Source organism: Miniopterus natalensis, chromosome 5 (genome assembly GCF_054644295.1).
Source record: "Miniopterus natalensis isolate mMinNat1 chromosome 5, mMinNat1.hap1, whole genome shotgun sequence".
Taxonomy (NCBI): Eukaryota; Metazoa; Chordata; class Mammalia; order Chiroptera; family Miniopteridae; genus Miniopterus; species Miniopterus natalensis.
Window position 1 is genome coordinate 4,539,612 of NC_142085.1, and position 23,246 is coordinate 4,562,857.

At 45.8% G+C, this 23,246-nt stretch overlaps 1 protein-coding gene across 3 annotated transcripts; it reads left to right on the forward strand.

Annotated features, from left to right (window-relative positions):
* The first annotated feature begins 263 nt into the window (after positions 1-263).
* On the forward strand, positions 264-22,982 carry LOC107538515 (E3 ubiquitin-protein ligase TRIM39). 3 transcript variants are annotated; one of them, XM_087817256.1, is made up of 11 exons: positions 1,131-2,151; positions 3,157-3,252; positions 6,863-7,093; positions 8,254-8,276; positions 8,796-8,911; positions 9,639-9,823; positions 12,851-12,951; positions 13,049-13,131; positions 14,667-14,792; positions 14,934-15,052; positions 18,870-22,982. In XM_087817256.1, exons 1-10 carry the CDS (start codon positions 1,699-1,701, stop codon positions 15,029-15,031), a joined length of 1,512 nt encoding a protein of 503 aa, XP_087673382.1. In that variant the 5' UTR covers positions 1,131-1,698; the 3' UTR covers positions 15,032-15,052; positions 18,870-22,982. The 3 variants fall into 3 exon arrangements, with proteins under 3 accessions (XP_016070263.1, XP_087673382.1, XP_087673381.1); XM_016214777.2 differs by lacking the exons at positions 12,851-12,951; positions 13,049-13,131; positions 14,667-14,792; positions 14,934-15,052; positions 18,870-22,982 and adding an exon at positions 264-584 and having other exon boundaries at positions 1,692-2,151; positions 9,639-11,646; XM_087817255.1 differs by lacking the exons at positions 1,131-2,151; positions 3,157-3,252; positions 6,863-7,093; ... (1 more) ...; positions 8,796-8,911; positions 9,639-9,823 and adding an exon at positions 10,196-12,777.
* The last annotated feature ends 264 nt before the right edge of the window (positions 22,983-23,246 follow it).

Sequence of the window (23,246 nt, forward strand, 5' to 3'; positions counted from 1 at the left end):
CGCGGCGACCCTCCGGCCGGGCTCCCACAGACGCGAGCCTCTCCGCGCGACTTCCGCTTCCGGCGAGTACCAAGGGTCGCGCTGCGGGGCGCAGCGGGGGGGACGAAGGAGGGAGGCAGCGCTCCGGCGGCTCCGCGCCCGCACTGCCGGACCGAGGCCGGGAAGGTAGGTGCCGTCCCGCCGCCGCCGCCGCCGGGCCCGGGACCTGCCCCCGCCGGCGGCCCCGCACGCCGCGCCGCAGCGCCCCGCGGCCGCGACGCCGGCCCGCACGCCGCGCCGCCGCCTCCGCCGCCTGCGGCCCTTCGGACGTTCTGCCGCCCCGGCGACGTCAGCGCGTCGGGCGTTGCTTGGCTACCCCGCCGTCCCGTCCCGCTGCGGCCGCCTCCCCGGCCAACCTCGGACGCCGGCTCGGCGGGTCTCGGCTGCGCCGGGCGGGCGCGCCGCCTTCACGTCACCCTCCTCCGCGGGACGCGCATCCTCGGCGGCCAGCCTCGCTCCCCGCGCCGCGCCCGCCCGCGCCGACGGGAGAAGATGGAGACGGGGTGGGACCGAGTTGTGGACCTCGCTCAGGAGAGGGTCGCAAGGTGGGCCCCCGACGGCGGTAGGAACAACATGAGGACGCGCCTGAAGTTTGCGCTTCTCCCGAGACGCGAGGAGTAGAGGGGAGGGAGTCGCCCCCGGGCGCCCGCGGCCCCCGCCCCGCGCGCAGCCGGCCCGTTAGCTCCCTAACTCCCACCTCAGTCCGGCCCGGGTGAGGCGGCCACCCGATGCCTGGCCCTGGGGAAGGGCCGGCGCGACTACGGGGCCCGCGGGCGGCGGAGCCTCGGCCGCCCGGCGGGCTCCTGGCCGAGGGAGAGCCTGACACCCGAGTAGGGACGGCTCCAGAGTAAACGCTTCCTGGGAGCCGTCGGCGCGGACGCAGGAGAGGGAGTCGCCGGGGCAACCCAGCCCACTCTAGGGCCGCTTCCAGCTCCGCACAGACCTGCCGCCAGTCTCCTCCTGCCGCCCGCGGGGCGGGGCGGGGCGGTCCCGGGGTGCGGCGCCCAGCGCTCCGTGGGTAAAGGGGCGTTTTCGGGAGCCAGCCTGGTGCTTTATACATCTCCCTGTGCGTCTCCAATTCTGAGGCTTCACTTGAGGGAGATCTTACCTATTAGCTGGAGGTACAGTATACCCAAGGAATTAGTTATCGATCACTATTTCATAAGACTCCAGTCACTGCTGAATATTGAAAATGGACTTGTCAGCCCTCTTTTCTAGAAGTTATTGGCTGGGCTCAATAACACACTCTTAGTATAGTGGTCATGAATTTATCACTTTTCAGCAGTTCTAAATGGCCAAATGCACAAATAGAAATGTGATGTTGTGTGAATCATTTCATTCCAAAAAGAGCACACTTCCTGTAGGCTAGTCTGATAAAAGGAAGAATAATATCAAACTTTCCTGAAAAGAAGACGTTGTTACCCTTGCCTAACTAATTCTGCTTATTACCATTTGAGGGCTTGAGAGAACAGTGGCCCAGAATCAGACATAGGCTCCAGTGGACTATTGTAATAAAATTCTACTGTAATATTAAACTTTAAGATATACCTAATTTAAGGAATCTTAATACTTTGACTTTTAGTGGGTAAATGTTGGGGCAGCGATGCAAACCTCCAACTAACATTTTTCTCTGCCCTCTTCCTGTCCCTAAGTTAAATAATGGCGGAGACAAGTCTGTTAGAGGCTGGGGCCTCTGCAGCATCCACAGCTGCAGCTCTGGAGAACTTACAGGTGGAGGCGAGTTGCTCTGTGTGCCTGGAGTATCTGAAGGAGCCTGTCATCATTGAGTGTGGGCATAACTTCTGCAAAGCTTGCATCACCCGCTGGTGGGAGGACCTAGAGAGGGACTTTCCTTGTCCTGTCTGTCGAAAGACCTCCCGCTACCGCAGTCTCCGGCCTAATCGTCAACTAGGCAGTATGGTGGAAATTGCCAAGCAGCTCCAGGCTGTCAAGCGGAAGATCCGGGATGAGAGCCTTTGCCCCCAGCACCATGAGGCCCTCAGCCTCTTCTGCTATGAGGACCAGGAGGCTGTATGTCTGATATGTGCAATTTCCCATACCCATCGGGCCCACAACGTTGCGCCACTGGATGATGCCACACAGGAGTACAAGGTGGGGAGCCAGACACATGATGTCAGCGTGGGGCAAAAGGGAGGAACACAGAGGAGGGGGCCTCCCTGGGTAGAGGATGGTAAGCTCCTGCCAGCAAGACTGTATCTGGTTGTCACTCTGTAGTCCCCTCACAGCTCCATACATGGGGAGACACAGTACATCTGACCAGTCATCTTCAAGCATGAAGAAGAGCAATGGCGAGGAGTACCCTAGAATTTCTGACCTAACACATTTGATTACAAGTGGTCTTGGATGTAACATATTTTTCATAAATGAATAAGACCACATGGAGAAGATCAACGTTAGCAAGAACTGAAAAGTGATCTGGTTTTCTCTTTCTGTCCCCTCTGCTCAGAGCATCCCTTCTCTTCCCATTGGTATTGGAAATAGTGTCATTTCACTTTAGACTAATCGCCACCAGACAGAGCTGAACCTGACTGTTTTTGCATCTTCCCCTGATAATGGATAACATGACATCTGGTTAAAATTATTGTTGGGACACAGGGTAAATGTTTGAATAACAAACTAGAGATTTTAATGCCTTAGCACTTTATTAAGTATTTTGCTTAATTATGTTAATAAAATCTTGGAAACAAGATGTAAGGTATTTTATAAGTAAGATTTTATTATATTTGCAGGTGGTTAGAGTTGGATGGGAATACAAGTTTAAAGAAGGACATCAGAGTCCAGAAGGACTGTCAAAGTGTTGACAATAATAGGCAGTTACTTAAGTTAGAAGATGGATAGAGTTGGTGACTGCTGGACCACTGAGATTCACTGAGAGGAAAATTTGGTGAGGAAGGAAGGTGATAGAGACAGGCTGGTGGCAGGAAGAGAGACTAGTAAGAAGTTAACATTGCAAATAACAGGCAAGGAAGAGAGTTGGATCAGGAGGTGGTGAGATGGGTAGGATGCAAACAAATGGTTTAAAACAAATGGGTTAACCTCTATGTAGGCTGTGCCAGCCAACACCAGATGACACCTCTCCCACTTCTCATCCCTCAGGAAAAACTGCAGAAGTGCCTGGAGCCCCTGGAGCAGAAGCTACAGGAGATCACCCGTTGTAAGACCTCTGAGGAGAAGAAACCAGGAGAGCTCAAGGTAAAGGCAGGCAATCCCATCCTGGCTGCACTGCAGGCAATTAACCAAACATTAACCACACATTATTTAATCCACCAGTTCTGATTCATTAGAAAAATGCTGAACTCAGAAATGATACTATTTTCTTAGGCTTGATTGTTATTAAACATTGTACTTAAATTACTGTCATAAATTAAGTATTGAGAAGGATGGAATAGGGGAAGGAGAGACAATGTCTGACATCTGGTAAGCTGAGGGAGTTTGTGCCTTTGGTCTCTTTGTACAGCAGGGAAGGAGGCTGCTCTGCTGAGAGTGCAGAGATAGGAGTTTCTTAGAGTAGTTGCGGAGAGGAGAATTTGGAAGGTTCCCTGGGAAGGAAGGGAGAAGGAACTGACCAAGAGCTCCCAGAAGAACTGCCCAATAACATTAGGACCACATTCTCTGAACTCAAGCAAGCTCAAGAATGCAGGGTGATTTTCCTAGAATGTTCTTTCCTTCCCCATCCTCTACCAGTAGGATCCTATCCATCCTTCAGGCAGCGTGAAAGCCACTTTCTATGCAGCTTTTCTTAACCCTTCAGAAATTAGCTTTCTTAATTTTCATACACTTTTGCATCTCTTTGAGAGCATTACCATATCTATAGCATGGTGTTTTGGTATCTGCCTTATTTCTTCTAATGGTCAGTGAACAAGTATTAATAGTAGCAGTAATAATAACTGGTATTTATTGAATTTTGTGCATTAATTCATTGGGTGTTCATGACATTCCAAGCTTACAGAATTGTGTTAGGTCTTAGGGTTCTGCCCTGGTTGGAATTCTGAGTTCAGCCTGCACTTGGCAAAGTGGGGCATAGAGAAGCCAGAAGACAAAGGGAAGGAAGTCCTAGAGGTCGTCTTTGGCAAATGTGAACTTAGTTCCTTTGTAAGGTAGGTGTTATTACCCCAAGATTACACAGAACTTGGATAGTCCAAGTCTAGTCCAAGATCCTACAACCAGTTTGTAGCAAAACCAGGGATACTAGTTCTGCATGAATGAATAAATATTTATTAAGCTCCCAGTATAGGTCAGACCACGTATTTGACACTGGGGAACAGTGATGAGCAAAAACAGCCCTTGCCCGCCTTGAGCTTACAGTCAAATAGACAAAATAAAGAATGACATGGCATAAAAAGCATAGATGCAAGTTCATGAGAGGACAACATAGAAACCTGACCTCATTAAAGGATTCCAGAAGAAATAATGAGCTTTTGATTATCAGAAATTAAACACATATTTGAAAGTAGAAACACTAATTTTTTTAACAATGGCATTTCAACAGAAAGCAAGTATTGTTATTTTGGTCCTTTATACATTTTAACAAAGTAAACATTTGAATTTTTTTGTTTTGTTTTTAAGCCTCACCCGAGGGTATTTTTTCCATTGATTTTTAGAGAGAGTGAAAGGGAGGGAGAGGGGGAGAAAAAAAGAGAGAGAGAAACATCATTGTAGAGAGAGACATATGGATTGGTTGCCTCCTGCACGCACCCCAAACGGGACTGGGATTGAACCTGCAACCCAGGTGTGTGCCCTTGACCCTTCAGTGTGTGGGCCAATGCTCTAACCACTCAACCACACCAGCAGGGCTGAATTTTTTTTTTTAATTGAACTAATTTTGACTGCAAAATTGGATTTAAAAAAAAAAGTTCTCCAAATATAGTATAATATAATACAACAAAAAGAAAAGTACTCTGTGCCCAGCTGGTGGCTCACTGGTTGAGTGCCAACCAAGGAACCAAGAGGTCAAGATTTGATTCCCCATCAGGGCACATGCCCAGGTTGCCTCCTTGATGCCCAGTAGGGGGAGTGCAGGAGGCATCTGATGGATGATGTTTCTTTCTCATTGATGTTTCTCTCCCTCCCCCTTCCTCTCTCTAAAATCAATAAAAAAAGAAATTTGTAGTAAACTCTGCTGTGTAATATTTGTAGATGACTACCCTGAAAGACACTGCAGTATAGTTTTATGCTTGCACCTACATGTGCCATCATCAACAATGCAACAAATACAAATCCAGACTGAGGTAATTGTGTAGTCGTGTTGACTCAAATACCACAAGCAGCTTAGCTCCTGTTGACTTATTTTTCAAAATGATAAATAACTTTTGGTAAAGTTCTAAGAAAACCAAAATACAATCTTATTCAGCTATTCCTGAAAAATTCAAGTATATTAAAAGTGTATAAGAATTGCTCTGTTTATAAGTAAAATAGTACTCGAGTTCAGGCCTATGCTTTTGAATATCCAGCAGAACATTAGAAAATGGTGCAGGACAGTTCATCTTGCAGGGCTGTCTCACATTGGAGGAGCACCCCCAATCATGACAAACAAGAAAATGCCCCCCCTTCCAAAATATCCCTAGAGGGAGGTAACACCCTCCTTAAGAACCACTTTACTACAAATACAGAGTGAAAAAAGAGAAGGGATTTGGGGGTTATATGAGGGAAAGCCATTTTGCTTCCTGTTTATCACAGTTACAGATCCTCAATTCCACTCATCCACCACCTAAACACATACACAGGTTGTGCTTTATGTAAGGGTATGTGTTGTGGGAATGTATTTTGTTCCAAGGTGGGCCTGAGAGGGCTGCAGTGAAAAGGGAGCAGCGGTCTCTCCTGGCAACTAACTTGAAATGCAGAAACAGCTGGCTTGTAAGGCCCACCCCAGCTCTGGGGCCCACTCTGTTCACCTCAGCCTTGCCTTTCAGTCCCTAGCCACTTCCTCCTTCCTTGGGTCCAGTCTCTGCTTCTCACTTTGCTCCCCACTTCGATTGATTCCTCCCTATCAGCCACATGACACTTGGAGGAGCCTTCTTTGAGGAGATGACTTCTTGTTGCAGTGGAAGTGCTGAGGGAGGAAGTGCTTGCTGATAACCCTCAGAAATGGGTTATGGCTAGTGTTTGAGTCCTGTATTATCAAACTTCAGGAATGTGAGAGGTTCACGTCTATGTGCTGGCTGAGAGAAAGTGTGTCAAATTTCAAGCAACTCATTTAGTAAGAAACTTTGGAACCTGTTCCTTGGGTGGCAACTATCAATTCTCAGAAATGACCTGAAACTATTTCAGGTTCAGCCCTGAAATCTACTTTATATTTTTAACAACCCATTACTAAAATCTTACTGATTCTGATAGTTTTCCAGTTGGTTCTATCTGGTAATGTTTTTATCAGGTAGATATCTTGCCGCATACCAATGATGACAGTCGTATCCAGTATTTGTACTTTCTTGTCTCAACAAATTACAATAGCTAGAACTTTATCATCAGATATTTCAGACATTTGTTATATCTAAAGTAGTTTGTCATTATATTATTGTGTTCTTATGTCTTGAATTATTTTTCCTAAAACATAAAATCATAGTTTTTTAGAAGTTAATATAATTAAAGAAAATTAAAACTTTTTTAAACATTGATTTTTATCTCCCCAATGGTCTTTACTCCCAAAGTCATCAGAGGAACAGAGCCATTCTTTATAGAAGGAAATTACAGTGGAGAGGAACATGAGTGTCCTATTCAACTATTTTTCATGACACTGGAATCTGTGTTAATTCATACACATGCTGCACTGGCCCTGCTACACATAACACCCTCCCTCTTTTCTTAGAGACTAGTGGAGAGTCGCCGACAGCAGATCTTAAAGGAATTTGAAGAGCTTCATAGGCGGCTGGATGAAGAGCAGCAGATGTTGCTTTCACGACTGGAGGAGGAGGAACAGGACATTCTGCAGCGCCTCCGAGAAAATGCTGCTCACCTTGGAGACAAACGCCGGGACCTGGCCCACTTGGCTGCCGAGGTGGAGGGCAAGTGCTTACAGTCAGGCTTCGAGATGCTTAAGGTTCGACCTTTGCCCCTGCGTAGCCCCTCAGGTCGGGCACAGTATAGCTTTGCACATTCCCTTCTGTCAGCCCGGGATGCTCACTCCTCTGCTCTGCTTCTTTAAACCCAGTTCTTTCTTCTAGATATACTCAAAGGATCTATTTCTTCAGAAAAGCTTCTCTGATTTCTCCCATTTCCTTCTAGTCATTTCTGTGTTCTTATGTCTTGTCAACAATTATGTGCTTAATTTGTACCAAAGAAAAAATCCACTCTTTTGAAAGGAGGAAAGTCTAGTCTGAATTCGTGAAAAAACTATGCTTTAAAAGGTGTGTAAATGCAGTTATCACTACTTTTAAGTCCTGGAACTTGATTTACCTAGTGCTAAAAAAGAATAGAAACCTAGGTTGAAGGACACTTGAAATTATGTGTAAAAAATACATTGTTTTTGATATGTAAATGCCTCTGAAATGTTTGAAATCATTTGTTCTCTTAACCAGATGCATGGTGTTAGCAGGCTGTAGGAAACATGTTTCTTACCTTAGCAATCAGACCACCAGCGTTTGAGTCAGTGAGGCGCCGTTGTACATTGATCTGCATGCTGATGTGTTTATTCTTATGTCCTTTCATGTATGTGTGTTCTGCCTTCCACATTAAACTGGGAAATCCTGGGGGGCAGAGATCTATCTTCTTTGTCTTCTGGACCCCAAGTATTCGCAAATCAGGATTGGCACACAGTTGTTAATGTTTATTAACAATACCGGGAGGGGGATGCCAAACCATAGTGGGAAGTATGACCTGTTCCTATACCACCAGTCTGGAGCTATCTGTACTGATCCTCGAGGAGACAGGTGTGTGGTTTGTACTTGGGGGACAGAGTAAAGAGCAGACACAATCCCTGCACCCTGCATTGAGCTCCCAGTGTCCTTGAGGAACAAAGACAAACATACAAGAAACCATTTGGAAGGGATATAAATTGCCAAACTTTATGATGACCAGAAGCTGAAAGTGGGGATGAGGTTAGGAGAGAGGTCCTCGGAGCTCTTCTCCTCACACTGTGACCCTCAGTTTGCCCTATTCCTATTTTAGAGATCTAAAACTTTTGGGAGGAGGGGGATCCTTTTGCCTGTAGGACCCTTGACTACCAGGACCAATATTGCTTTCTTTTCTCCTTCCCTCTAGGATGTCAAAAGTACCCTGGAAAAGTAAGTGATTCCTGCAACTCTTTAAGTGAGTTAGATCTTGGCTTAGAGACTTGGGGTACAGTAAGGAGTTGGAGGAATAAGAAGGAAAGGTCATGAGGCTTCTTGGTAGGGTATGGGGAAAGGGTTATTACACCCATGAAGCCAGGTAGGGAGCAGATCACTGGGAATAGTAGCCCTTTACCTTTTCCCTTTGCGCATCAGGACTTCCCTGTTAAGGAAGATACCAAGGTAATGTGGAACCAGGTTCTACCTGTGCCTGTGTGTGGAACTGTGTCCAAAGAAGATGGAAGGAGGAAGGGCTCGGGAGGGGGGAGAGTAATTGCCCATTTGCATGAAATATAACAAATATCCCCAGAAAGCTCTGAGACATTGTTAAGGATTTGTCCAGGGGACAAATCTCCATAGATTGGCAAAAGAAAGCCGCATGCAAGTGCTTGTCCTCGGCGAGGAGGGAGCAAGTGGGAGGACGGGACTCCCCTGACCCTGCCCTTTCTTCCCCTATCTCCCTGTCCCTCCTAGATGTGAAAAGGTGAAGACCATGGAGGTGACTTCCGTGTCCATTCAGCTTGAAAAGAACTTCAGCAGTTTCCCCCGACAGTACTTTGCCCTAAGGAAAATCCTTAAACAGCTAATTGGTGAGTTGTTCCCAAAAGGAAAGTAGCAGAGGGAATCAGCAGAGAGCAGAAAGTCTTTTGGTCCTATTTTATCTGGGCTTCAGGTACCCCATCTGTCACTTTCCCTGCCCATACCCACACCCACCCTTTGGCCTGGCTTTCGGTCACTCTGAGTCACAGAACTCACAGTGAAAAGCTACAGGTAACATCTACTCTTAGGCCCACGCTTTTCTGAATAGGGACCCAGAAAGTTTAAAAAATTTGCCTAAAATTGGTGCATTCCCAAGAGTAAAAGGGAATGTCATTAATTTTTATTCAGAGAAAATAGTCATAAACCAGGACTGTTCCAAGAAAACAGGTATCAGGCAGGCCACCCTAACCCTAGACCCTGATGGTGTCTTCTCTGTATCCTTCTTAACATACGTTTTCCATTCTTTCTGGCCCTTGGACTGTGTGGTGCTTCTCTGCACAGTGAGATAGATGATGATGTCAGGGGCCATGGAGGGAGGACCAGGCAGGAGGAGCCTAAGCCACCAGCCCTTGCAAAAGGCTAGGGCAGGATGAGAAGTGAAGCCAATGTTCCCTCCCCTCCCGTAGGTGACACCATGGATGGAGAAAATTAACCAAACCATGGTGTTCTGGGGACGTTTGAGGAAACAAGCTCTGTAAGGCAGGCTGGAAGAGTGAGGCAGGGGCGTTGAGCTGTTCCCATCCTCATCTAGCTCCCCACTCTGGCTTCTCCCGCCAGCGGATGTGACCTTGGACCCTGAGACTGCTCATCCTAACCTAGTCCTGTCAGAAGATCGGAAGAGTGTCAAGTTTGTGGAGACAAGACTCCGGGATCTACCTGACACACCACGGCGTTTCACCTTCTACCCTTGCGTCCTGGCTACTGAGGGTTTCACCTCAGGTCGACACTACTGGGAGGTGGAGGTGGGCGACAAGACCCACTGGGCAGTAGGGGTGTGCCGGGACTCTGTGAGCCGAAAGGGCGAGCTGACCCCACTGCCTGAGACTGGCTACTGGCGGGTGCGACTGTGGAACGGGGACAAATATGCAGCCACCACCACGCCTTTTACTCCTTTGCACATCAAAGTGAAACCCAAGCGGGTGGGCATATTTCTAGACTATGAGGCCGGCACACTGTCTTTTTACAATGTCACAGACCGCTCCCATATCTACACCTTCACTGATACTTTTACTGAGAAACTGTGGCCCCTCTTCTACCCAGGCATCCGGGCTGGAAGGAAGAATGCTGCACCACTTACCATCAGGCCCCCAACAGATTGGGAGTGACAGGTAGGGACGTGGGAATACCTGGGATGAGGCAGGATCGAGAGCTATGGGCCTTCCTTCCTGTGACCTGCTGGAACGTCTTCGTGTCTGCCTGGTTCCGCTACTGAACCATCTGGGAGAAACACCTTGGTTTCTAGAATGGTTTATGTGGAAGAGTAGGTAGGACTGGTCTGGAGTAAGAGCACAACCATGTCTCCTAACTGTCCTGTGGGGAGCAAATTCCCAGGGTATTCTCCTGGAGCCCATCAGGTTTTCTATTGCACAGGACAGGTTGGGAAGGAAGGAGAGGCTTTTCCAGAAACAAAAAGTCTGTGGGAGGGTAAGACATGATCAAACCAGAGAAGGAAACGGAAGCCCCTGTACATTCTTTTTGGGGGTTCTTTGACCCAGAATAGTTGTTTCTTTAGGAAGAGCACAGGGGTATGTAACCTCTAGACTGAAATAAAAATGAATGGCAGTTGCTCTCCTGGGTCTAGAAGTTAAGGAGTTTTTTTGAGGGCAGAGATTGGGCATCTAGAAGGTTAGAAAGAACAGGGAAGGGGGCTAAAGGAACAGATCCCTAGAGACTAATGAAGGGGAGAGGGGTTTCTTTGGTCTTCTATTCCCAGAGTAAGGTTGCCATTGTGAGTTGGATTGGCCAGAGGTAGCAATGTGGGGAGGAGAGGGTGAGAAGGAAGAAGAGAACCCAGGTCCCTGTCTCAGCCTTCAGCAGAGCTGGCTTATTGCCTGCCTCCTTATAGTTGATCATCTACAAGAAGTCGGTCACCTTGCTCTTCAGGGACCAGGTGCCAGAGATCCTGCAAGACAGTCTACCCTTTTACTGCTTTCCCAAGGGAACTTGGGAAGGGGAGAGTCTGGTATTAGAGGGAAGAGAAAAGTATTTCTATCCAAAGCTCTGGCCTTAAGGAATGTTACTTAATAGTTACTCCCAAGTTGTCAGCCTTATTGCCTGGCTAAGGTGTCCAAGCCAGAAAGGGAGAAAGGAAATGGAGTCTTCCTCACCCTGAGGACAGGGTAGAAGAGGGTGGTGTGTGTAGGGAAGGACCAGATGGGCAACTTCCTTGTGCCTGTGTGCATCTGGACTGGAACTAGTGTTTTCAAGAGTCAGTCTTTTGTTTGTTTGCTGCCATCCTTCACCGTTTGCCATTTCCTCTATCAGAGAATGTAAGTCATTTAATGTTAGGCCAAAATAACCTGTAGGGTACATGTTGTCAAAAAAGGTAAAGCGATGCATGCCAAACCAAACTGAAGTGACTTGGACTATCTGCTGCTCCAGTAATGGGGTTCACAGAAGGTTGGGACAAGAAACTGCAGTCTAGTGAGGGCATTTCAGTTCCTCCTACCACCTCAACAGGACTTTGTCCAGACTCTCCTCTTACCTTTGTGCCTTGACTGTGGTTCTTTGTGGCAAGATGCTTTGGTTGGTAAAACAATATGGAACAAAGGATCCACTGAAGTGATCTCTGTGTTGTGTCGTAATTTGACGACCACCGCTGTTGATGTGTAAGAATCATGGGTGTTAAAAGTGCATGGGCTCACCCTGAGTGCTTGATCAAGGTCTGTGGGCCTGGGTGTCTACATTTTAAGCATACTCCTTTCATCTGAGTCTGGGGACACTTCCTCTGAGCTGGAGGCCTGGTCCCCTACCCAGACTGAAGGGGTTTGAGGGCAGAGAGGCCTCACCCTCCCTTGACTTAGGCTGCCCTCTCCCTGTCTCAGATTCATCCATCTCCTGCCCCTCCAACTCACATTCCTCTACTCTGACCTCAGGAATTGGTGGTCATTAACTGTGAAGCAGAGGTGAAAACAGGATGCCAAACAGGACAAATGGGAGGCAGGTCAGAGGGAGGGATTGTGATCCATGTCTGTCTGTGTTGGGGGTAGCGTGTGGTTTCAGGGGCAGGAAATGCTGTTGTCAGGTTTCTGTGCTCCAGAACCTAAGACTAGGAGTTAGGGATGCCACCTCCTGTGTTTAACTGCGTAATAGGAAATGTGTGTGTTTGGTTAAGTGGGAAAGCGCTGTGCTGAGGGCCCAGAACCCTGTACCTTCCCTCCACCACCTTCATGATGCTTTCCAGTTTCACTCCCACTGGCACCAGTGATTTTTTGAATGTATAATCTCTGTTCCTTCTATCTGTAGATCTTCTAGGCATCCACCTTTGGCTTCAGAGAGTAGGGCAGAAGGTCTATCTGGGTGTAAACTGCAGGGAACCATCTCCCCCACGTAGCTGCATAGAGACTGGTCTTCTGTCCTGAAAATGTACAGCAGTTTGCGATCCTCTCCTGTTCCACCAGCTTTCCCAGTCTCCTAGTATAACTGATCGTGGGCTTAAAGAAGACTAGGAGGAAGCCAGGACTCATAAAGGGACCCTAGCTTAGAAGGCAATTCAAACTGATGGGTCTGTGAGGCCGCTGGGTGGCGCCCCGCGGGCCGGGAACTACACTTCCCAGGAGGCCTTGCGCTGACGTCTGGACGGGCGTATCCGAGGGGCGGGGCCTAAGGCCGGCGGGTTCCGGGCGTTTGCGGGACCCGGATGGCGGGGCCGGTGAAGGACCGCGAGGCCTTCCAGAGGCTCAGCTTCCTATACCAGGTGAGCCCACGCAGGGGGCGCTCGGGAAGGGGGCCTGGTGCCGCTGGCCCCCGCGTGACCGACCCTCTCTTAGGCCGCCCACTGCGTCCTCGCGCAGGACCCCGAGAACCAGGCGCTGGCGAGGTTCTACTGCCACACCGAGAGGACCGTCGCCCGGCGGCTGGTCCTGCGGCGGTGAGTGGGGACGGGCGAGGGCGGGACGGCCAGCGGGGCGGGACGGCCAGCAGCCGCGGGGCCGCGAGCTGCGGACCACCCTCCCCTCCGCCCGCAGGGACCCGTCGGTGAAGAGGACGCTGTGTCGCGGCTGCTCCTCCCTCCTCATCCCGGGCCTGACCTGCACGCAGCGCCAGAGACGTGAGTGCGGGCGGAGGAGGGGCGGGAGGGGCGGGCGAGGCAGGAGGGGGCCGCCTGCATCGCCACCGGCCGGTGGGCTCCGCGCTCGGTTACCTGCGCTTGGGCAGCAGAGGGACTTGGCCCTGAGAGGCAGCCCCACTGGTGCGTGAGGATGTTATTTGGCATCGTGGAGGACGATTCCTCACCATTCATGCAACAAGTACTTATTTTTTTTAAGATGTGTCACATATTGTGCTAGATTCATTATTCTCATTGACGGTACATTGATACCTCGGTTTCCCAACGTCTGCGTTGAGCTTTTCGGTTTACGCCCGCCGTAAACCCGGAAGTAAATGCTTGGGTGTTGAGCACGCGGGGGAAGTCCCACGTGCAGCTGGGCTTCTGAGGGCAGGGTCCTGAGCCTCGCTGTCGGCTGGCGGATTTCCAGCCTTTCAGACCTCCAGCGGTCTCCTGGAGCCTATTACATTTGAAAACTGAGGTACCACTGTATAGTCTGATGGGACAGACTGAGAAACAAAATAGTGAAGGGGGGGCGATGGCGGCTGCTGAGTGGAGGCGTCAGCGGGGGGAAAAAGAGGCATCTGTAATAGTTTCAACAATAAAGGTAAGTTTTTAAAAAATACTGTGGAACAGAGCTTTTCATCTCATGGCACACATAAACTAATAACTAAAATACTGCGGCGCACCACAAAATGTGTTTTTGCCAATCTGACAAAATAGGTATAATTTTGACTCACTCACAGCGGGCAGCTTTGGTTGCCCTGGCTGTTGTCTTTTTTTTTTTTTTAATCCTCGTCCAAGACTATATCTGATTTTAGAGAGAGCGAAACAGATGTGAGAGGAAAATGTTTTATTTTGGAGTGTAATGCTAAGTTAATTATGCCAGTAGTGGTGAGATTCGAGATAAGAAAAGGAAATAGGAGATGGAAATTCTCAGCATGGGTGTTGATTGAGATGAGAGTTTGTGGTGCTGTCAAGAAAAGGAGAGCCCTGGCTGGTGTGCCTCAGTGGTTAGAGCTGCGCCTGTGCACCAAAAGGGCATGGGTTCAATTCCTGGTCAAGGGCATGTACCTGTGTTGCAGGTTCAATCTCTGGCCCCAGTTGGGGCACAAGCAGGAGCAACCAATGTGTTTCTATCACATCAGTGTTTTTCTTCCTCTCTTCCACCCCCCACCCCATCCCTGTCTACCTTCCACTCGCTCTAAAATTTAATGGAAAAAAATATTCTTCACTGAGGATTAACAAAAAAACACACAAAGAATGAGAGTTTAGGAGACTGGAGTTTGAAGTGCACAAGACATGAGGCTGGAGAAGGAAACAGGGCAGATCTTGTAGAATCTTGTAAAGGAGTTTGGACTTTTTCTTAAAGAGTACCAAGACATTGATAGTTTATACAGGGTTCTCAAACTGTCAAATTTGCATTCAAAGTGGGGAGCAAATGGAATTCCTACTAGAAAACAGTGGAGACAAAACAGTGCAGGAGACCTTTTCTTCTAAACCCAAGCACTCTTCCATTTTTCCCACTTCCACCCCAGGCTGCAGGGGGCAGCGCTGGACAGTACAGACCTGCCTAACATGCCAGCGCAGCCAACGGTTCCTCAACGATCCTGGGCATGTGCTCTGGGGCGACCGGCCTGAGGCCCTGCTAGGGAGCCAGTCAGGTGAGAAGTGGACAGAAATGTGGGATATCCCAGGGGGATAGGGATGATGGGGAACAGAGAGCTGAAGAGAACACATAGGTGAGTTCTCGGTTGGTGTGAGAGGTGCCACAGTCTTAGAAAACTTTTTACTCATCTACCCAGATCCCAAACCACCGCAGCCCCTGCCAAGCACAGCTCACCCTGCTGCAGCCCACCTTGCTGAGGAGAAAGTGCAGCCCCAGAGCTCCAGTCACCAGTGACAGAGTCACCCCGTCTTCCAGGTAAATAATTTTTAGTTCTATTTCACTTTGGTGAGTCTGTAACGTAAGTATTTCAGCTCTTAATTCCATTTTCCTCTGTTTCTATCTGTATTTCTCTGTCACCAGATAATCTCTCCTTTGTCCTTTGTCTTCATCATCATCCTACTCCCAGCATTCAGGGAGATCCTATGTCCATAGGCCACTTGGCCCCACTAAGCAGTTTGTATATCCAGGACCCTAACTCCAGTGCCTTTCCCACCTGGTTCTCAGTGCAATGCCACATATGGAACCCAGGTTCTAGAGTTGGCTGCAAGGACCTGAGCCTGCTTAGGTAACTGTGACTGTTGACTAATGGGCTGTACAGACTGCTGATGTCACAGGTGCTGTTTTTAAATGAAAAAAAGTTGGAGGGGGAGGGGCTCCAGATCCTCCTGGTCCACTCCAGAGTTGTTCTTTTCCAATCTCTGGAGGTTGTTTTTTTAATTCTAATAAGGAAAATTGTACAAACTTGAACTAACAAGGTCAAAGGTAATATCAAGACACTAGCACACATTACACAAGTATGCTCTGTAAATAAACCCTCAAGGTTTTCCTGAGAATTAATAAACAACAAAAATAGTGTTCTTCAGTATTCCTAGAGAACTTGTTCAAGGACAGAATTTCAGCCTGACCTCTTTGCAGGTGCCAGCTAATCAGTTTACTCCAAAAGTACACAAACAAAATTTATTCTCAGGATACAGTTTTTTTCCCTTTCTCATATAAATCCTGTATCAAACTTACTGCTGCATTAAAATCAACAACTTCATTAAAACACTCCTTAATGTTATAGCTTAAAACAATGATTTATTTCCCCTGCTCTGTGGGCTACCACCCAGAGTTAGTCCACTGCATTTAGCTGGTGGCTGGGATCTGGTGTGGAAGATCGAACAAGCTTCATCATGCATGTATTGTACCTCATTGCTTCTCTATGTGGCCTTACTACATAACTGGCTAACATCTTCACAGCATGGCTGTCTCAGGGTAGTTAGATTTTTTTCTCAAGAAGGCAAGCGCCTATCAAGCCTCTGTTCTCACCATGCGTGCTAATTAAAGTCCCCTTGACCAAAGCAAGTCACATAGCCAAGCCCAGATTCAACACCAGAACATGAATACTGAGGGGTCCGTTGGTTCCCTGGGGATCACTGATACAGCAATCTGCCATGTTTTTGTTTTTCCTTTGTGCCTGACTCAGTCTCCACTTACTCCTTTACGTGTCAGGAATTTATGCACATGGAAAATACTAAACATGTGCAAATAACTAAATGTTTCTTTCAGTTTATTTCTGGTGCCAATGCCTACTTGGGCCAGCTGTAGCTGACAATAGAAACATGTAGCCTAAAAGTGTGTCCCGTTCAGACCTAGACCCTTTTTGTCTTCAGCTGACCTTCCTTGGCTGCACCTACAAGTCTCATTTCTGAGCTCATTGGCTCTTGCACACTAAATCTAATTCTTGGCTAAATTTGTATGGAGTGTGATTATGACTGCTTATGCCCACAGTGGAATAGCAGTGGGGGAACTCTTGAGTTTTTATTTCATGGCTGAGCCATTAAGTGATTCCTCTTGTGTGGGAGACCATAGGAATCAGGTCCCAGCTGGGAGGCAGATGAAACAGTGTGGCATGTGGTTCACTTAAGAGTCTGGCTTGTTTGTCTGTTTTATGTTTGCATCAGTATTGGCTCCTCTAACTAGAGATCATAGCCCTCTTCCTCTTTCCAAAACTGTCCTTTTTCATGTTTACTTGCTATGACATGACACTTGTCCATATATGCAAAAAATGGGTTTCCTATAACAAAGGAAACAAAATCCCTAGTATACAAAAATCAGCTTTCTTTAGTGTTTCTAAACAGTTGAGTAATTCAAAATGTGTACCCTTTTGAGACTCTTTAAATAAAATTAAACAGAGGACAAAGAAGAAACTTAGATATTTCTAAATGAATCAAAAGAGACCTTCCAAATGCCATAGAAACCAAGACTTAATCCATCCCCAAACCGTAGGTACATTCAGCACTTTTTAAAACTGGTAAAAAATTAGTATCATTGTCAAGGGGAGAGCAAGAGAGAAAAGGATTGAAAGACCATCCTTCTGAATTCAAAAGGGAATTAGAAAATTATTTAGATTTTCAGTAAAGGGATAATAATTCTAGTTTTGTCCACATCACATAGTTACTGTAACTGTCAAGTGAGAATATATGTGAAAGCACCTTGAAAATGGTCTTATAGGGCATTGTAGTAAAGTGTAAGTAGTAATACTTTGGGAGTAATAAGTAGCAAAATATAATAGAAAAGACAGATCCTAGACATCAAAGAATAAGAGTTATTGTCCCCACAATACATATTTGTAAAATAAGACAGTGACAATATTCTTTTCATATAGCTTCTTCCGACTCTGGAGACTAATAGATGAAGTTATCCAGTTTACCCACTAGATGTCAAAAGGGTTTCTTTTAGGTTTTTCATGCACTTATTAAATATTTTCAGAGGACCTACTCTGAAGCAGGATACTGCTTAGGATTTAGAATACACATGAGTGAACAGAGTTGGCGGGAAGATGAGCAGAAAACAGTGTGTGACAAGTAAATTATATATCATAAAGGGATCAGTGGAGTGGAGAAAACCAAGCAAATAGGGAAGCTGTGGGGTATAGCTTCCAGTTTTAAACAGAGCAGTCTGGGTAAGCAACACTGAGAAAGTGATGAGAGCAGGCTCAAGGTGTCTCTTCTGTGTCCCCTCAGACAACCCCAGAGAGGGTTACTTCCTGCAGCTAATTCACATACATGATAACAGCTTCTGTCCCTGCCCAAGGGTATGCTCTGGAAGCAGGAGTCATGCAGGGTAAGCCAACTGTGCCAGGGAATAATGTCCCTGGGAGCGACCCCAAAGAGTAAAGGATGAGGGTTGGATACTTTTTTAGAGAGAGTGGGAGGGAGGGGGCAGAGAGAGAGACACATTAATTGGTTGCCTCCCACATGCAGCCCGATGGGCTGGGGATCAAACCTGCAATTCAGGTATGTGCTCTTGACCAGGAATTGAACCTGCGACCCTTCATTGCGCTGGCCAATGCTCTAACCACTGAGCATGGTACACCAGCCAGGGCTGCTTGTGCCCTCACTCCCTCACCATAATTCCTGGGATGAACTTCCAGGTAAACTATCTTCTCCAAAGTCTTTGTCTCTGGGTTTGCTTTGAAGGAACCCAGAGAGTGACATTTGAAAAAGACTTGAAGGAGGTAAGGGATATAGCCATGTAGATATCTGGGGAGGACCTTCTGGGCAGAGGGAACAGTGAGGGCAAAAGTTCTGATGTGGGAGCCTGCCCAGGGAATTCCAGAGTCAGAAAAGTTAGTGTGAGTGGAACACAGTGAGCAATGGGGAGAGTAGTCAATGTGGCCAGAGAGCTCATGGAGGCCAATCATAAGGAAATTGTTCATTGGAAGGCCATTGGAAAATTTTGGCAAGGAAAGATGACTTAACGTTTTTAAAAGATCACTCTTCTTTTAAATATTTTTTTTCAATTACAGTTGATATACAATATTATATTAGCTTCAGATGTTTATATAATTTATGAAGTGACATTCCCAATAAGTCTAGTACCAACCTAGCACCATATGCAGTTATTACATTATTGACTATACTCTCAGTGCTGTACTTTGCATCCCTGTGATTTTTTTGTAACTGCCAGTTTGTACTTTTTAATCCCTTCCCCTTTTTCACCCATACCCCCAATGTTCTTTCCATCTGGCAACCATCAGTTTGTTCTCTGAATCTATGAGTTGCTTTCTGTTTTGTTTTTTTGTTTACAGTCAAACCTCAGTTCTCGAATGTCCCCCACCTCAAACAATTCGGGTTCTCGACCATGTTGCGCACAGAAAAACGTCTTGGTTGTTGAACAAAACTTCGGTTCTCGACCCAACAACCCTTTCATGCTGATACCTGTATGATCAGTCACGTGTCTCTCAGGTGACAAAGGAGAGAATGCGAGAGTATGAGTCAGTTTACCACTAAACCTCACATTAGCATCTCAGGAAATTGTGCTCTGAATATTTTTGTGGTTTTTTTTGCTTTTGTTGCTGCTGCTTATTAAATACGTACTGTAAGTCACCATGGGTCCTAAGAAAGTTAGTGATAGCAAAATGAAAAGGAAAGTTGTGAGAACAACAATAGAGCTTAAAAAAGAAATAATTGCAAAGTATGATAGAGGTGTTCGTGTGTCTGATCTGGCTATGGAGTATGGCATGGCGAAATCAACGATTAGCACAATTTTAAAACATAAAGAGGCCATCAAAAGTGCTGATGTTGCTAAGGGTGTGAAGGTGCTCACAAAACAACGACCACAGGCAATTGAAGAGGTAGAAAAACTGTTGTTGGTTTGGATAAATGAAAAACAGTTAGCCGGTGACAGCATTTCGGAAGCAATGATATGTGAAAAAGCAAAGCGGCTGCATGCTGACCTCCTGAAAGACACCCCGGGAACAAGTGCTCAAAGTGGTTCATTTAAGGCTAGTAGGGGGTGGTTTGATAAATTTAAGAAAAGAAGTGGCATTCATAGTGTAGTGAGGCACGGGGAGGCTGCCAGTTCTAACAAAGTAGCTGCTGATAATTTCGTGACAGAGTTTCAGGAATACATAGAGGCTGAGGGGTTTGTTCCCCAACAAGTGTTCAATTGTGATGAGACAGGCCTTTTCTGGAGGAAAATGCCAAAGAGGACCTACATCACACAGGAAAAGAAGTCATTGTCGGGACACGAGCCAATGAAGGACAGACTGGCATTATTGCTGTGTGGGAATGCAAGTGGGGACTTCAAATTGAAGCCTCTACTTGTCTACCGTTCTGAAAACCTACAAGTTTTCAAGAAAAATGTTGTGAAAAACAAGTTGAATGTAATGTGCAGGGCTAACAGTAAAGCTTGGGTAACCAGGCAATTTTTTATTGAGTGGATACATGAAGTGTTTGCCCCAAGTGTGAAAAAATATCTCCGGGAAAAGCAATTGCCAGTAAGGGCACTTCTTGTAATGGACAAGGCTCCTGCCCACCCTCCAGGCTTGGAAGCTGAGCTGGTGGAGGAGTACAGCTTCATCACTGTTAAGTTCTTGCCACCTAACACAACTCCTCTCATCCAGCCCATGGACCAGCAGGTCATTTCTAATTTTAAGAAGCTCTACACAAAGGCACTGTTTCAGAGGTGTTTTGAGGTGACCTCTGGAGCAAATTTAACCCTCAGGGAGTTCTGGAAGGAACATTTTAATATCCTCACCTGCTTGAGGCTCATAGACAGAGCATGGGGGGAAGTGTCTCCCAGGACCATGCAATCAGCCTGGAAGAAACTGTGGCCTGAGTCTGCTGCTGGAAGAGATTTTGAGGGCTTCGAGGACGAGCCTATGTCTGTTGTGGAGGATATTGTGTCTCTGGGCAAATCCCTGGGCTTGGAGGTGGATGGTGGTGATGTGGAGGAGTTGGTGGGGGACCACAGCACTGAGCTGACCACGGAGGAACTCCAAGACTTGCAGAGGGAGCAGCAGCAGACGGCAGCAGAGGTACTGTCTTCAGAGGAGGAGAAGGGAAGGGAGGATGTTCCTACTTCACTGATCAAGGGAATGCTTGGGAAATGGGGAGAAATGCAAAGTTTTATTGAGAAATACCACCCTGACAAAGAACTAGCAAACCATGCGATAAACTTGTTCAATGACAATGCAGTGTTTCACTTCAGGCAAGTGTTAAAACGCAGGCAAAAACAATCACTGGATAGGTTTTTAGTGAGACGGGGGCCCCGTGAGCCTGAAGCAAGTTCTAGTGGAGCAAAGAGGAGAAAGGGAAAGAACCCCAGAAGAATAGCTACCTGACGTTTCATGGAAGGGACATACAATAGCATCCCTCCAAACAGTAGCATCCCTCCTCTCCATATTGTCATCAGTAGCTCTCAACATCAAAGGTAAGTTCTAATGTGTATGTAAATTTTCATTTTTACTGTACATTTCCTTTTTGTTTTTAAAGTGTTTATAAACAGCATCATCTACTGTATATAAGAAAGTTTAAAATGGAATCATTTGGGGGTCTGGACCAGATAATTCAATTTACAGTCAAACCTTGGTTCTCGAAAGTCTCCCATCTCAAACAATTCAGTTCTTAACCAAGTTGTTCATGGACACAAAAACCAATTCTCAACCTGACAACCCTTTCATGCTGATATATCAGCAAGACAAAAAGCGTCCCTCAGGCCACAAAGGAGAGGATGAATTCAAGTCAGTTTACCACTAAACCTCCCTTGTCAGCATCTCAGGAAATCATGCTTTGAGTATTTTTGTGGGTTTTTGCTTTTGTTGCTGGCAAAATGGATATTAACACAATTTCAAAACAGGCCATCAAGAGTGCTAATGTTGCCATGGGTGTGAAAGAAACAATGATCACAGGCAATTGAAGTAGAAAAACTGTTGATTCATATAAAACGCGTTTAGCAGGTGACAGTATTTCGGAGCAATGATAGGTGAAAAAGCAAAGATGCTGCATGCTGACCTCCTGAAAGACACCCCTGGAACAAGTGCTGAAAGTGATTTATTTAAGGCTAGTAGGGGGTGGTTCAGTAAATTTAAGAAAAGAAGTGTTTGTTTATAGACTAAGCAGTGCATTAGACATGTGTAAGATAGGTTAAAACAATCATTTGGGGATCTGGAATGAATTAATTCAATTTACATTATTTCTAATGGGAAAAAATGATTTGGTTTTTTAACAAATCCCCCTTTTTTTTTTAACTTTATTGTTGAAAATATTACAGCTGTGTTTTTTTTCCCCTTCATAAATATTGCTTCTTGAACAGTCTTCCAGAATGAATTAAGTTTGAAAACCGAAGTTCCACTGTATTTTTTTTTTTTTTTAGATTCCACATATAAGTGAAATCATATGGCATTTGTCTTTCTCTGACTGACATATTTCACTCAGCAAAATATCCTCTAGGTTCATCCATGTTGTTGCAAATTGTAAAATTTCATTGTTTTTTATAGCTAATTAGTATTTCATTGTATATATGTACCACATCTTTATCCAGTTGCCCATTGATGGGCATTTGGGTTGCTTCCATATCTTGGCTGTTGTAAATAATGCTGCAGTGAACATAGGGGTACATATATCTTCAAATTAGTGTTTTGGATTTCTTCTGATAAGTGCCCAGAAGTGGAATTGCTGGGTCATAAGTAGTTCTGTTTTTAATTTTTAGTACCCTCCATACTGTTTTCCACAGTGGCTGCACCAGTTTGTATTCCCACCAGTAGTGCACGAGGGTTCACTTTTCTCCATATCCTTGCCAACACTTGTTTGTTAATTTATTAATGCTAGCCATTTTGACAGGTATGAGGTGATATCTTCTGGTTTTAATTTACATTTCCCTGATTGGTGATGTTGACCATCTTTTCACATGTCTTTTGGCCGTCTATAATCTCCTCTTTGGAGAAGTGTCTGTTAGGTTCTCTGCTTATTTTTTAATTGAATTGTTTTGCTTTTTTGGTGTTAAGTTGAAAGTTTTTATAAATCTTGGATATTAACCCATCAGCGGATTATCTATCATTGGCTAATGTCATCTTCTATTTGGTAGGTTGTCTTTTTGTTTTGTTGATGGTTTCCTTTGCTGTGCAAAAAATTTTAGTTTGACATAGTCACATTTGTTTATTTTTCCTTTTGTTTCCCTTCTCCAAGGAGAAATTTCAAAAAAACATGACTAAGAGCAATGTCAAAGAGTCTGCTGCCCATGTTTTCTTTTAGGAGGTTTATGGTTTCAGTCTCACATTTAAGCCGATAATTCATTTTTAGTTTATTTTTGTATATGGTGTAAGAAGATGGTCTACTTTCTTTCTTCCTTTTTTTTTTTAACATGTATCTGTTCAGTTTCCCCAGCACGATTTATTGAATAAACTGTCTTTGCCCCACTATGTATTCTTGCCTTCTTTGTCATGGATTAATTGACCACATGAGTTTGGGCTCTCTATACTGTTCCATTGATCTGTCAGTCTGTGTTTATGTTAATATGATTACTAAAGCCTTGTAGTGTAGTTTGATATCAGGTAGTGTGATACCTCCAACTGTTCTTCTTTTGCAAGATTGCTGTGGCTATTTGAGATCTTTTGTGATTCCATTTAAATTTTAGGATTATTTGTTCTAATCCTGCGAAAAATGTCATTGGTATTTTTTTTGTA

Coding starts and splice junctions, on each gene's coding strand:
- LOC107538515 (XM_087817256.1), top strand. CDS start 1,699: ATGGCGGAGACAAGTCTGTTAGAGGCTGGGGCCTCTGCAGCATCCACA. Junction 8,277..8,795: donor GTCAAAAGTACCCTGGAAAA/GTAAGTGATTCC, acceptor TGTCCCTCCTAG/ATGTGAAAAGGTGAAGACCA. Junction 12,952..13,048: donor CGGCGGCTGGTCCTGCGGCG/GTGAGTGGGGAC, acceptor CTCCGCCCGCAG/GGACCCGTCGGTGAAGAGGA.